General features: G+C 50.9%; 3 protein-coding genes across 3 annotated transcripts; 2 read left to right on the forward strand and 1 right to left on the reverse strand.

The window, feature by feature from the left end:
• Positions 1–80: 80 nt before the first annotated feature.
• Positions 81–1,485, reverse strand: P170DRAFT_437771 (SDR family oxidoreductase). The gene is made up of 5 exons (XM_024849443.1): positions 1,369–1,485; positions 1,254–1,305; positions 1,053–1,185; positions 705–995; positions 81–639 (listed from the first exon to the last, which is right to left on the reverse strand). The coding sequence occupies exons 1-5, from the start codon at positions 1,388–1,390 to the stop codon at positions 133–135; spliced, it is 1,005 nt and encodes a 334-aa protein (XP_024703364.1). The 5' UTR covers positions 1,391–1,485; the 3' UTR covers positions 81–132.
• Positions 1,486–3,690: 2,205 nt separating this feature from the next.
• tor (putative TOR pathway phosphatidylinositol 3-kinase TorA) lies at positions 3,691–11,453 on the forward strand. Its single transcript, XM_024854808.1, has 4 exons — positions 3,691–3,918; positions 3,977–4,928; positions 4,990–10,675; positions 10,740–11,453. Exons 1-4 carry the CDS (start codon positions 3,792–3,794, stop codon positions 11,127–11,129), a joined length of 7,155 nt encoding a protein of 2,384 aa, XP_024703365.1. The 5' UTR covers positions 3,691–3,791; the 3' UTR covers positions 11,130–11,453.
• A 228-nt stretch (positions 11,454–11,681) lies between these two features.
• On the forward strand, positions 11,682–13,481 carry P170DRAFT_359590 (uncharacterized protein; the record flags this gene model as incomplete). Its single annotated transcript, XM_024844365.1, has 4 exons — positions 11,682–11,983; positions 12,053–12,482; positions 12,553–12,689; positions 12,743–13,481. The coding sequence occupies 4 exons, from the start codon at positions 11,682–11,684 to the stop codon at positions 13,479–13,481; spliced, it is 1,608 nt and encodes a 535-aa protein (XP_024703366.1).
• Positions 13,482–14,052: the final 571 nt, after the last annotated feature.

The raw sequence follows: 14,052 nt of genomic DNA on the forward strand, positions 1-14,052 counted from the left end.
ACTACTTGAACCACTGCCCCAACTCCTTACTCCCTACTCTTCTCTATCCTGATCTCCTGACTTGCATTATAGCGTTCATATACAGTCGTATTATCCATCTACTCTCATCATATACTATCTATTTCCAAATAACTAAGCACCCACCGCCAAAAGCGATTTCACAGTCTCCTCGACAGACTGCTTCAACGACCGGTATTTGATCCCCAAAACCTCGATGGATTTCTTGTTGTCATAGCCGTAGACATCAGCCGGCGTGTCGTCAGCAGAGTCTTTTGGCGGGAGTTTGTCCTCTAGTTCGGGATAGGATTCTCTGATGATATCCGCAACCTGCTTGTTGGAATACAGGCCCGCCGTAAGGAAGAATCGCTGGCCTCCTGCTTCCGCAACCTCGATGGCTCTCACATGGGCCAATGCAACGTCATGAACATCCACCCAGAGGAATGTTCCGGTGGGCGGTAGTTCATCTTTGTTATTACCGCGAATCAGGTTGCTTATCCGCGAATTCGAGGTGTTGATGGCATCCAAAGAGTTCAAGTAATGGACAACGGGTCCCAATACCAAAGGAGGGTTGATCGTTGCAATATCGAAATTCGGCTTCTCATTCTCGATAAAGTCCCAGGCAGCCTTTTCTGCAAAGGTCTTTTGCAGCAAGGAAAAATATAATCAGCATGAATTGACACGGGACGTGGAGCTGGGTCTCCTACCTTGCTAGCTCGGTATGTTTGCGCAGGGTCCAGAGCCTCTTCCCAGGTCACCGGGTTCCACACCTTCTCGCTGTACACCTTCGCGTGGTTCTTGACATTGGTGATGGCTGCGAAGGAAGACGTGATGACAACTCTTTTCACTGTGGGCGCGTAGGCCTTGATGGCCTTCAAAATGCCAGTGGTGCCCTTAATAGCGGGATCCAGGAAGTCCTTGACGGGGTCCTGGACGTTGTAGTGAAAAGGAGATGCGGTATGGAGGACATAGTCAAAGGGTGGGTTTGATTTGACGGCCTAAGTGAAGCATGGCATTAGTCCAGTCGATCCACGAGCTGTGTAAATCTGACTTACTTCGTCGAATGCCCCATCTGCCGCAACGTCTTTGACAATTACATAGGACAGCTTTTCCTTGGAAACGCCGGGGTGGGCTTCCAGGATCTTTTGGCCCTTTTCATCCGATCTCACTGTTACTACAGTGTCGAAGCTATTATAGAGGTCTGATTAGCGTCCTCTAGGGAGACACGGGATGATATGTCTATGACTGTAACTTACCCCCGTTGCAGCAGGAAATCGACAATGTGAGCCGCGATAAAGCCGCTACCTCCTAGAGACAAGTGTTAGGTCTATGCGGATCACTGGCATTGATGTCCGAGGGACCTCTGCTTACCAGTGAGAAGAACCTTGACCATATTTGCTTTGGGCGATGGAGTTGCGAGTGATAAACTATATTCCAATGTAAGGACTTAATAGATTGATTGTTTGAATCGTCGTTGGCCCTGACCAACACGGCGAACAACCTTCTTATAGCTTCATTCGCACGCATCTATACCCCTCCTCACGACCCCACCACGGTCCACCGACGCAGTTATCATTTGGACCTGATAGGATGTTATCGGTATGATTACAAATTAGCAATATTTGCGTGGATTGATGACGGAATTATTGGGTGGAATTAGGACTAAGCCCGGCACCTGGGGGACAGATTGGCTTTGGGCCAACCAAGGGATCACTAGCGGGCGTTGGGAAGCGCCATATCCCCGAAACCCGGCTTTAGTGGAGATTGTTGCCGGAGGAGGTACGCCGTATGGACCGGGGCCCATGTCGATGATGGCGTGGCATTTGCATGGTGTCCGTGTTCCGTCCGCTCAACCCAGATCGTCATTCGATTTGTCTTTACCCTGTAAAGGCAATATGAATCCAAGCCTAAATTCGGCAATGTGTTCTTGGCCTGGGGTTTAGTAGTGGTTGATCCAACCCTAGTTTACCGTGTGCCTGATTAATTTGCTCTTGGCGGAATAATTGGTATTATATTGTAGGAAAGGTGCATCTAGGTCTTATCTATCTTTCCTAATTTGCAAGGCGGTTGGGCAGTGGCTGAGGGCTTACAGCTCAGCATAGATAGAACTTCGGATCGGAGATATTCTCAACATAGGTAGAACCTCGGATCGGAGATATCCTCGACATTAGGAATGATTCCTATTAGTACTATTTTCTACCCACGCTGACCTCTACTAACCTTGATTTTTCTACCCTCGCTGGGCTGAGCTGAGCCCCCAGTTGCGGAGCGGCCTTACATTAAATCTGTCAGAAAATGAATGGGATCAATCCTTTCAGTTGCATATTGATATCTGAAAACCCCTACTCGAGGTTACTACCTGTTTCCCACATACAAAGCCATCATGGGAAGCCATCGCGCCTAGATAATTGCCCAGTTCGTCATCGGATAATAGCATACGTCACGTATCAATATCACTGCAGCATCTAGGCTCATCAGGGTCGTTCTGTCTGTTGTCGGCCAATGTTCAGGCAACGGAGTCTATAGACTCGAGGGCTCAGACTCCTCTCCGCTCCCTTTGTGCTTAACATTCTTCCCCCTTGTGGGAGAACGACGATCTTTAGGAGGGCGGTTTTCCCCAGGTTAAGATACATCTGCCCTTGCACATACATAGGGCCTGTAAGATATTTCATTGCAGGTAACCAAAAGAAAATATACTTGCAGTCCGTCAGCGTCTCCGAGATGCCCTGGCTTCTAAGCATACTTTTGTAAAATCTTCATCTTCAATGTGAGCAATTAGACTCTGAGGTTTCTCGACGAGCCAAAAGCACGCCCATGCGGTTGAAGTGACTCTGCTGTTGCCGATGATATCTGCAAACCTGCAAGCTGCTCTATCAACTCGTGTCGCTGTTTGTCGAGAAGTTCATCACCTGGACCCACAGTGACGGCCATAGCTAAGAGTGGCCCTGAAGATGAAGACGGCTGAGATAGTTCTCAGACCAGCTGATTTTGGAGAAAATGCACAAGAAAAGATGCAAGCAATAAAACAGGATATCAGAATAGCAAAGTAGGTAGGAGCAGGTTAAGGGCAAGGGGACTTACCTGTATGTACTTGCTCATTCATTCACTCCCATCAGGGTAACAAGCCATCTTTATAAACTGCCTAGGTATTCAATCCGTACCATAAAGTGCTTTCCAAGTAATTCATTGTCACCGCAGAATATGGTGTATATCTAATTTACTCTGTACTCCATACAGGAGAGATTCATAAGTGTTTTTGGGTAACCTATTACTGGAAAGCAAGCTCCGCATCATGTGTTACCTAGTCTTAGTGTTACTCACAATCTAGCCGTTTCTAAGACAATATAACTAATTGGTACCTTCATGGTTACTAGAGTATATAAAGTGTAACCACCAGTCCGCCCCTGTTTGCTGATGCCATGGTGCACTGGCTATGGGATTCCTTATAATTAGAGAAGGTCAGATATTTAAGAATGGAAGATTCATCTCCCCAGCTATCCAAGGAGGACGGCAGAGAGCAAGGCTGCAGATCATAAAAGTTGGATGAGCGTAATATGGCGGCCTCAGGACGCAAGGCATGCGGGCGGCCGAAGGCAGCCGATGCCCCAGGCGGCGAACCGACGTGGCCCGTGCATCATCCCGTCAGGCCTTCGACTTGCACAGCGCCGTTTCCCGCATCATCATCCTCGCCCGCTCATCGACCGTTTCCTTCCCTTTCTTATGCTCATTTCGTGTCGACGTACATGCCCTAGAGGTTGACTTCAAATGTCCACCCTGGGGTGTGCTACGCAAAAATGGCGCAACCAGGTCCTTTCACGGACGTCACTCAGCGACTCTTCATCGAGTTGAAGTCCAAGAACGAGGAGACGCGGGCACGAGCTGCTTATGAGCTCTACGACAATGTCCTCGCCATCTCGCGAGGTAGGTCCCAGACCTTTACACTATCCCCGAATCAGTGCTAACTCGATCGCTCGTATAGATTGGGCTCCGGAGAAGTTCCTCGAATTTTATAACGCCGTCAGTCAACGGATCGCGCAGCTTGTCGTTACGGGCAGCGACGCAAACGAACGCATCGGTGGCTTGCTAGCTCTGAATCGCCTGATAGATTTCGATGGGGTCGATGCGGCTCAGAAGACGACTCGGTTTGCTAGTTACCTGCGCAGCGCTCTTCGCAGCAACGACAATGCAGTGCTGGTATATGCAGCTAAGGCCCTGGGCCGTCTGGCTAAGCCGGGCGGAGCTCTCACCGCGGAACTGGTCGAAAGTGAAATACAATCCGCCCTCGAAGGCCTTCAATCCGAAAGACAGGAGAATAGACGCTTTGCCGCGGTACTCGTCATTCGCGAACTTGCTAAGGGGTCGCCAACGCTTCTCTATGGATTTGTCCCCCAAATATTCGAGCTCATCTGGGTTGCCCTCCGGGACCCCAAAGTGTCCATCCGAGAAACCGCCGCCCAGGCGGTCAGCGAATGCTTCGAAATAATTGCTGCTAGAGACATGCAAGTACGGCAATTGTGGTTTACCAGAATACACGAAGAGGCGCTTCTGGGCCTGAAATCCAACAACGTGGACTGGATACATGGATCGCTTCTCGTCCTCAAGGAGCTTCTTCTCAAGGGTGCCATGTTCATGAATGAACACTACCGGAATGCCTGTGAGATTGTTCTCCGCCTCAAGGACCATCGTGATTCGAAGATTCGCACGCAGGTTGTCCTGACGATTCCGATTCTCGCCTCATATGCCCCTGTCGACTTTACCGAAACCTACCTCCATCGATTCATGATATACCTACAAGCACAACTCAAGAGAGAAAAAGAGCGAGATTCGGCCTTCATAGCGATTGGAAAGATTGCCAATGCCGTAGGAGGGGCTATCGCACAATACCTCGATGGAATCATCGTTTACATACGAGAGGGACTGGCCCTGAAAGCGTAAGCTGCACCTACTCATAATTCCCACAGTGTTTGTTATATCTGATCTGACTTCTCCAAGGCGTAATCGAGCTGCTGTCAAGGAAGCTCCGATGTTCGAGTGCATCAGTATGCTGTCTCTGGCGGTGGGGCAGGCGCTCAACAAGTATATGGAGACATTGCTTGATCCCATCTTTGCCTGCGGACTGAGCGAATCTTTGACGCAGGCGCTTGTCGACATGGCGCATTACATCCCGCCAATCAAGCCCACGATACAGGAGAAACTTCTGGACATGTTGAGTTTAATTCTATATGGGGCTCCGTTCCGGCCCTTGGGATGTCCCGAAACCAGGCTACCTCCCATGCCTTCCTTCGCAAAGGACTTTGCCCCGCAGGAGCTGCATACTGATGCGGAAATTGCATTGGCACTTCATACTCTGGGAAGCTTCGATTTCTCTGGGCACATCCTGAACGAGTTTGTCCGGGATGTTGCAATTAATTATGTCGAGAACGACAACCCCGAAATCCGGAAGGCATCGGCACTTACATGTTGCCAACTGTTTGTTCACGACCCGATTATCAACCAGACGAGTAGCCATTCAATCCAAGTGGTTAGTGAGGTCATTGACAAGTTGTTGACCGTGGGCGTTGGGGACCCTGACTCCGAAATCCGGCGTACGGTTCTGTGGTCTTTGGATCGCAAGTTCGATCGTCACCTTGCGAGGCCAGAGAATATTCGTTGTTTGTTTTTGGCAGTGAACGATGAGGTCTTCTCCGTTCGAGAAGCTGCGATTTGCATCATCGGCCGTCTCTCCAGTGTCAATCCGGCATACGTTTTCCCCCCGCTACGGAAGCTTCTTGTCAATCTTTTGACTGGCCTGGGATTTGCAAGTACAGCTCGCCAGAAGGAAGAAAGCGCACAGCTTATCAGTTTGTTTGTGTCCAATGCAACGAAACTCATTCGGTCTTACGTCGACCCTATGGTGACGACGTTGCTCCCGAAGGCAACCGATACCAATCCTGGAGTCGCCTCAACTACCCTAAAAGCCGTTGGAGAACTTGCAAATGTGGGCGGCAACGAAATGAGAGTTTATCTCCCTCAACTCATGCCAATTATTCTGGATTCGTTACAAGATCTTTCTTCACACGCTAAACGTGAGGCTGCTTTGCGGACACTGGGTCAATTGGCCAGCAACTCGGGATACGTCATTGACCCGTATCTCGAATATCCTCATCTTCTCGCGGTGCTTATCAACATCATCAAGACGGAGCAAACAGGCTCCCTGCGCAAAGAAACCATCAAGTTACTGGGAATTGTTGGCGCCTTGGATCCTTACAAATACCAGCAGATAAGCGAGAGTGCACCCGACGTTCACCACATCAATGAGGTACAAACTGTTTCAGATGTTGCTTTGATCATGCAGGGCCTCACGCCTTCCAATGAGGAATATTATCCCACTGTCGTCATCAATACTCTGATGCAAAGTATCTTGCGCGAAAACTCTCTTGCCCAATATCATTCCGCAGTTATTGATGCAATAGTTACGATATTCAAAACTTTGGGACTAAAATGTGTGCCATTCCTCGGACAAATCATTCCTGGCTTTATATCGGTCATCAGAGGGTCGCCTCCTAGCCGTCTTGAATCGTACTTCAACCAAATGGCAATTTTGGTCAATATCGTGAGACAGCACATCCGAGCTTTTTTGCCCGAGATCATTGAAGTCATTCGTGATTTCTGGGATGCATCTTACCAGGTCCAGGCCACCATCTTGTCACTCGTGGAGGCCATCGCCAAGTCCTTGGAGGGTGAATTCAAGAAATATCTTGCAGGCCTCATCCCTCCCATGCTGGACACGCTTGAGAATGACAGTACTCCCCGCCGCCAACCTTCGGAGAGGATTCTTCACACCTTTTTGATATTTGGCACCAGTGGGGAAGAATACATGCATTTGATAGTTCCTTCGATTGTACGGCTCTTCGACCGAACTCAAAACCCGCAGAGTATTCGAAAATCAGCCATCGAAAGTCTCACAAAACTCTCAAGACAGGTCAATGTTTCTGACTTCGCGTCTCTAATGGTCCACTCCTTGTCCCGAGTTGTTGCAGGCAATGACCGCATTTTACGGCAGGCCGCCATGGACTGCATCTGTGCTCTCATCTTCCAACTGGGCCAAGATTTTAGCCACTACATCAATCTTCTCAATAAGGTTTTGAAGCAGCATCAGATCACGCATGTTAACTACCAGATCTTGGTGGCGAAGCTGCAGAAGGGAGACCCGCTTCCGCAAGACCTCAATCCTGATGAAAACTACGCAGCCCTTGCAGATGACACAAATTACGCAGAGATTGGCCAGAAGAAAATGGTTGTCAACCAACAGCATTTGAAGAATGCGTGGGACGCTTCCCAAAAGTCGACGCGTGAGGATTGGCAGGAGTGGATACGACGTTTTAGCGTGGAGCTGCTGAAGGAGTCGCCCTCTCCGGCACTGCGTGCCTGTGCAAGCCTGGCAGGTATCTATCAGCCTTTGGCACGAGATCTCTTCAATGCCGCCTTTGTGTCCTGTTGGACGGAGCTGTATGACCAATACCAGGAAGAACTTGTCCGTTCAATTGAGAAAGCTCTCACATCGCCTAATATACCTCCAGAAATTTTGCAGGTCCTTCTAAACCTTGCAGAGTTCATGGAGCATGATGACAAGGCTCTTCCCATCGACATCCGTACCCTTGGAAAATACGCCGCCAAGTGCCATGCGTTTGCCAAGGCTCTTCATTACAAGGAGCTCGAGTTTGAGCAAGACCAAAACTCGGGGGCAGTAGAGGCTCTCATTACCATCAACAACCAGCTTCAGCAATCCGATGCCGCTATAGGTATCCTGCGAAAGGCACAGGCCTATCGGGATGTGGAACTGAAAGAAACTTGGTTCGAAAAGCTTCAGCGCTGGGAAGAAGCTCTTGCCGCGTACAAACGACGCGAGAAGATCGATCCTGACTCCTTTGGAGTCACGATGGGAAAAATGCGATGTTTACACGCGCTGGGCGAGTGGAAGGTCTTATCTGATCTCGCCCAAGAGAAATGGAACCAAGCATCACTCGAACACCGAAGAGCAATTGCTCCTCTAGCAGCCGCAGCGGCCTGGGGAAGAGGCCAATGGGAGCTGATGGATTCCTATCTTGGGGTCATGAAAGAGCAGTCTCCAGACAGATCATTCTTCGGGGCTATTCTCTCAATCCACCGCAATCAATTTGACGAGGCAACGATGTACATTGAGAAAGCGCGAAATGGACTCGATACCGAGTTGTCTGCCCTTCTTGGAGAATCATACAACCGTGCCTACAACGTTGTTGTTCGTGTCCAAATGCTGGCGGAACTCGAGGAGATTATTACATACAAACAGAACATTGGCGACCCCGAAAAGCAAGATTCCATGCGTCAAACGTGGAACAAGCGATTGCTCGGCTGTCAGCAAAATGTCGAGGTCTGGCAACGTATGCTCAAGGTCAGAGCTCTGGTCACCTCTCCTCGGGAAAACCTTGATATGTGGATCAAGTTTGCCAATCTTTGCCGCAAGTCAAACCGGATGGGTCTTGCAGAGCGGTCGCTCGCGTCCCTGGAGACCGTTGTTTCTGATAGCAATGGTACACGAGCCATCGCTCCACCAGAGGTAACTTATGCTCGATTGAAGTTTAGCTGGGCTACTGGACGACAACGCGAGGCTCTTCAAATGCTGAAGGAGTTCGCAACAAATCTCACCGAAGACTTTACGCGCTTCAACACCGTCATGATTTCTCAAGCCGAACATAACGGTATCAACGGTGTGAATGGCATTGCTGATGCCAACCACACTGACATCATGGGTCTGCGTGAGCGCATTGGGGATGTAGCGAAATTCAGGAGGCTACTTGCCAAGAGTTATCTTCGATTAGGCGAATGGCAGACTTCTCTGCAGCGAGGTGACTGGAAGCCAGAACATGTTCGCGAGGTGCTCAACGCTTATTCAGCGGCCACCAAATACAACCGCGATTCATACAAAGCCTGGCACTCTTGGGCGTTGGCAAATTTTGAAGTCGTGACTACAATTGCTAGCCAAGCTAGCCGAGATGGCACGACACCGGCCATGGTACCAGGCCACATTGTCACCGAGCATGTTATCCCCGCAATTCGCGGCTTCTTGCGGTCTATTTCACTGTCGTCGACATCGTCATTGCAGGATACATTGCGACTACTCACCCTCTGGTTTACCCATGGAGGCGACCAAGAAGTCAATGCCGTCGTTACAGAAGGGTTCACCGCGGTGAACATTGATACGTGGCTCGCGGTTACCCCCCAGCTAATCGCACGGATCAACCAGCCGAATATCAGAGTTCGGAGTGCCGTTCATCGATTACTGGCCGAGGTCGGTAAAACTCATCCTCAGGCTCTTGTATATCCCTTGACCGTTGCGATGAAATCCAATGTTACTCGACGATCACAATCAGCTAGCAACATCATGGACAACATGCGCCAGCATAGTGCGAGATTGGTTGAACAAGCGGATCTTGTGAGTCACGAATTGATCCGGGTTGCAGTCCTTTGGCACGAGCTTTGGCACGAAGGTCTCGAAGAAGCTTCTCGACTGTACTTCGGGGACCATAATGTCGAAGGCATGTTTGCAACTCTTGCGCCTCTGCATGAAATGCTTGATAAGGGGGCTGAAACATTACGTGAGGTTTCTTTTGCCCAAGCTTTCGGGCGTGATCTTGCCGAAGCCAAGCACTACTGTATGCTGTATCGCGAAACCGAAGAAATTGGCGACCTGAACCAGGCATGGGACCTCTACTACACTGTCTTCAGGAAAATCAGCCGGCAGCTCCCGCAATTGTCAACTCTGGACCTGAAATATGTCTCCCCCAGACTCAAGGACTGCGTGGACCTCGACCTGGCTGTTCCCGGTACATACCAAAGCGGCCGGCCGATCATCCGAATCGTTAGCTTCGATCCTATATTGCACGTCCTTCAAACCAAGAAACGACCGCGAAGAATGACACTGAAGGGCAGCGATGGAAACTCTTACATGTATGCCCTCAAGGGACATGAAGACATCAGACAAGATGAACGAGTCATGCAACTATTCGGCTTGGTCAACACGCTTCTTGACAATGACGGGGAGAGCTTCAAGCGTCATCTGTCTGTGCAGCGATTCCCAGCCATTCCATTGTCCCAGAGCTCTGGTCTCTTGGGCTGGGTGTCAAATAGCGATACTCTCCATGCGCTGATCAAGGAATATCGGGAGAGTCGTCGCATCTTGCTGAACATCGAGCACCGAATCATGCTCCAGATGGCGCCCGATTACGACAATCTCACGCTCATGCAGAAGGTGGAGGTGTTCGGATACGCCATGGACAACACCACCGGAAAGGATCTGTACCGGGTCCTGTGGCTCAAGAGTAAGAGCTCCGAGGCTTGGCTCGAGCGGCGGACGAATTACACTCGGTCTCTCGGTGTTATGTCAATGGTGGGCTACATCCTTGGTCTGGGCGATCGCCATCCTTCCAACCTTCTCTTGGACCGAGTGACCGGAAAGGTTGTCCACGTTGATTTCGGTGACTGCTTTGAAGTTGCCATGCATCGGGAGAAGTACCCGGAACGAGTGCCATTCCGACTGACCCGTATGTTGACCTTTGCTATGGAGGTCAGCAACATCGAAGGAAGCTACCGGATCACCTGCGAGGCGGTCATGCGTGTGTTGAGAGAAAACAAGGATTCGTTGATGGCTGTTTTGGAGGCGGTAAGTACCTACAACAGCCCTTTAGTCTGGATGTAGCATAACATACTAACGTGTATCTTCACAGTTCATTCATGATCCTTTGATTAACTGGCGTCTGGGAGTGCGCGAGTCCCCCGACCGGATGCCATTTTCCTCGGAACGCCGCCAGTCAATCATCTCCAACATCAACGTCGACCATGGTGTTCAGCCCAGCAACTTCTCCCGCCACCGTCGGCCTTCGATACTCGAAGGTGGGATCCTGGACGCTCAAGAAGGAATCCCGAATGAAGCTCGCGAAGCTCAGAATGCACGGGCATTGCAGGTCCTTGCGCGTGTCAAGGAAAAGCTTACGGGACGGGACTTCAAGCCCAATGAAGAGCTCAATATTAGCGACCAAGTCGATAAGCTTCTTGCTCAAGCAACCAGTGTCGAGAACATCTGCCAGCACTGGATTGGATGGTGCAGTTTCTGGTAATCATCCAGTATTTTGTTCTGTCGGTTTTGACTTCTGGAGTCTTAAGATGGCGCAAACTGATCTGATGGGGGGTTTTTTTCCTTTCTCTTTTTCTTTTGAACATGGCATGGGATAATGTCTCTTCGTCGTACTTCCTTTTATTCTCTATTTCTCTTTCTTGTTTATTTGTGTAGACTTACCTCCTTTTTGTTTATTTTCTATTATTGATTCCCGTTGTTATGTTGGTTTGGCATGTTGAATGCTGTGTTCATGATCAATCTCTTGATCCTAAGGAACATGTACAGCAGTGAGCAATCTAATATAGAGATTGAATTGAATTTCCATCGCCAGAGTCATCCAGAGCTCGGACGTACTGTTGTACTTTGTAGGCACATGAGGCTAAACATGCCGGCCGCCCAAATAGCCGAGGTCACGAGCGATGCGCGCCTCCATCCATTCTTCCCGGCTTCCCCTTGGCCTCGCTCCTCCACACATCGCGCGATGTGAGCCTTTGGACTCGGCCATTTCTCTTGGATCTCCCATCTGAAGGGCCCTGCTAATCTCGCGCGCATAATGGCATCCGACTCCACCGGCAATGTGGACATCCAGCCGCACGTCCATCCGGTTGTTCGCAACGCTCTCCGCATTTCTCTGAGCGCCAAGGAATACAAGACCCTGCACCATCTTGTGGCCCAACGTGCGCCTTCATTCCAGTCCAGACTGCCATCGCCATCGAAATACGAAGCGATCGTTCGGTCTCAGAACAGACACAATGAGGCGGCCTTTCGCACGTCGGCGCGCGTCTTCCTGGTCTCGGGAGCGTTGTTGAAGCTTGTTGATCTGGTTGCTCGCAGAATCCGGGGAGAGGCTTCGAGGTACAGTTCTCTGCTGGCTGACGATGTTTCCCTTACTAACACATTCGCGACTTTGATCGATAGCTCTAGGAAAGATCGTCGCATCTCGCTTTTCCGCTCCCCCAACTTCCGGCTCTCCCTCTCTCTTTCCCTGATGCTCCTCCTGCATCGACTTCTTCATCGCTTCTTTGTCAGACTGCGCGCAAACCTCCGCACCGAGGAGGCCGAGCCGTTTCGTAAACGGAACCCGCGTGTTTCCAAGGCGCTGACCTCACGATATGCGCCCGCCGTCGGTGCCAGCTTGGCGGGGTTTGCGCTGGGGATCTGTCCTCAAAAGCAACTACGGATGACAGCCGCCATCTACACAGGCACGCGGAGTTTGGAGTTCATTTTTAACGTGTTTGATGAGAAAGGATGGGTCGAGAATCGGCCGTGGTGGTTTGGAAGCTGGCTGTTAATGCCTATTTCGTGCGCCCAGTTGTTCCACGCTTTTGTTTTTGACCGAGAAACCACGCCCGGGGTAAGCTAGCCTTATGAATCGCGATCCATTGATAGTGGATTTACGGCTAAGACATGCTGACTGGAAATAGTGGCTTGGAAAGGTCATTATGAGGCTCTCCCCCGCCTACATTCATGGCCGGCCAGAAACGTTGCCTGCCGAGTTCCCATGGCCTGAGAAGGAAGCTATAGTAGACTCGCTCGCCACTGTTGCAAAGCTACGATGGCCGTAAGCACCCTTTGAGCAACGCTAGGCCGGTAGATTCTAACTTGGTTAAACAGAGCATTCATCTCGCCCATTCTCCATCCCGGTGATCCCTACACGTTACCGTCTACGATCAAATCCATCTCCCCGATTACTGGACCTGCACACCCGTCGATTTCAAGTCTGTCATGCGCTCTACTCCATCCGGGCTGCCCGAGCTGCGGCACGACGTTTCTGCATCACCTCCTTCTTTCCGTTCCACCTCTGGCCCGATTTATAACCATGGTGACCCTGGCGCTGTCGGCACTGAAGTTCAAAAGTTTCCTCACCCAGCCCATCACCTCAATCAACAATCTATCGAAGCGGATCATTGCCTTGACTGGCATTCTTTCTGCCTCCGTCGGTTCTGCGTGGGGAAGCATCTGCCTCTGGAACGCCATTCTCCCCCGGTCCGTTCTTCCCACGCAGCGATTCTTTCTGAGCGGAGCAGCGGCTGGCGTACCATTCGCATTCCTTAGCAGCAGCCGTAATATATTCCTGTACTTTTTCCGCGCGGCCGTGGACTCGGCGTGGAAGTCGGGAGTCAAGCGTGGTCTCTGGAAGGGCTGGAAAGGCGGGGACCTGTTTGTGGTGGTGATCACCTGGGCACTCATGGGGTCCATCTTGGAGACTCGGCCCTCCGCGGTGCAAGGAAAAGGAGTCCGGAAAGCATTGGCATGGATGCGAGGGGATGGATATGTAGACCCAGCGGATGCCGCAGCAAAACGGAAGTCGAAGAAAACAGCGGCAGCAAAGAATGCCGAGGAGGAGACCTGAGTGCGGGGAAGAGGGACGAAACCAATTTGCCTTTCGCAAACATGCGGAGAGGGAGCTGTACTTAGTAGGAGTTCTGAATCTGATGGTCTCATACGCAGTGGTGCTTGTGTTTTCTCTGCTGCTTGCATAACCGGGGCGACCTTCCTGTCCGGCCAAAGAGGCAAGTCGCGCCGGCCAATCACGGGCGGACCTGCCTGTTTGACCAAAGCGGCAGGCAGCTCCACGCGGGGAAAATCGCCCGTCACGAGCTTCTTTTCCTTTTCCTTTCTTCCTTCTTCTTCGCCTGGAGGGGTTTCTTACTCTCATTGCCTTTGTACCCCTACGGCTTTCCGTGAAGAGCAATCGGATGCGCCCCGAGACCCTCATGTTCCAAGCCGGGAATGCATTTCGATGGCGCAGGAAAGCATTTTCCGACCATTGGGACTGCAGCAGATGGATTCCGGGGTAGGAACCAGGTCTCCACTCCACCCAGCATCCCGAAGCTCCAGCAAGAGCCGTTTAGTAAGAGTCCCGATGTGACTGACGGCCCTGGACCGGCAACACTAGCTGCCCTGGCTGGTCCTGCTTAGGC

The sequence above is a fragment of the Aspergillus steynii genome (assembly GCF_002849105.1).
Source record: "Aspergillus steynii IBT 23096 chromosome Unknown P170scaffold_5, whole genome shotgun sequence".
NCBI lineage: Eukaryota > Fungi > Ascomycota > Eurotiomycetes > Eurotiales > Aspergillaceae > Aspergillus > Aspergillus steynii.

What these genes read in the sequence shown, in the direction of transcription:
- P170DRAFT_437771 (XM_024849443.1), bottom strand. Translation starts at nt 1,390, where the DNA reads ATGGTCAAGGTTCTTCTCACTG. An exon ending in GGTCAAGGTTCTTCTCACTG is followed by an intron (nt 1,306 to 1,368) that starts GTAAGCAGAGGT and finishes ACTTGTCTCTAG; the next exon opens with GAGGTAGCGGCTTTATCGCG. An exon ending in AAACATACCGAGCTAGCAAG is followed by an intron (nt 640 to 704) that starts GTAGGAGACCCA and finishes TTGCTGCAAAAG; the next exon opens with ACCTTTGCAGAAAAGGCTGC.
- tor (XM_024854808.1), top strand. Translation starts at nt 3,792, where the DNA reads ATGGCGCAACCAGGTCCTTTCACGGACGTCACTCAGCGACTCTTCATC. An exon ending in GAGGGACTGGCCCTGAAAGC is followed by an intron (nt 4,929 to 4,989) that starts GTAAGCTGCACC and finishes GACTTCTCCAAG; the next exon opens with GCGTAATCGAGCTGCTGTCA. An exon ending in TGATGGCTGTTTTGGAGGCG is followed by an intron (nt 10,676 to 10,739) that starts GTAAGTACCTAC and finishes GTATCTTCACAG; the next exon opens with TTCATTCATGATCCTTTGAT.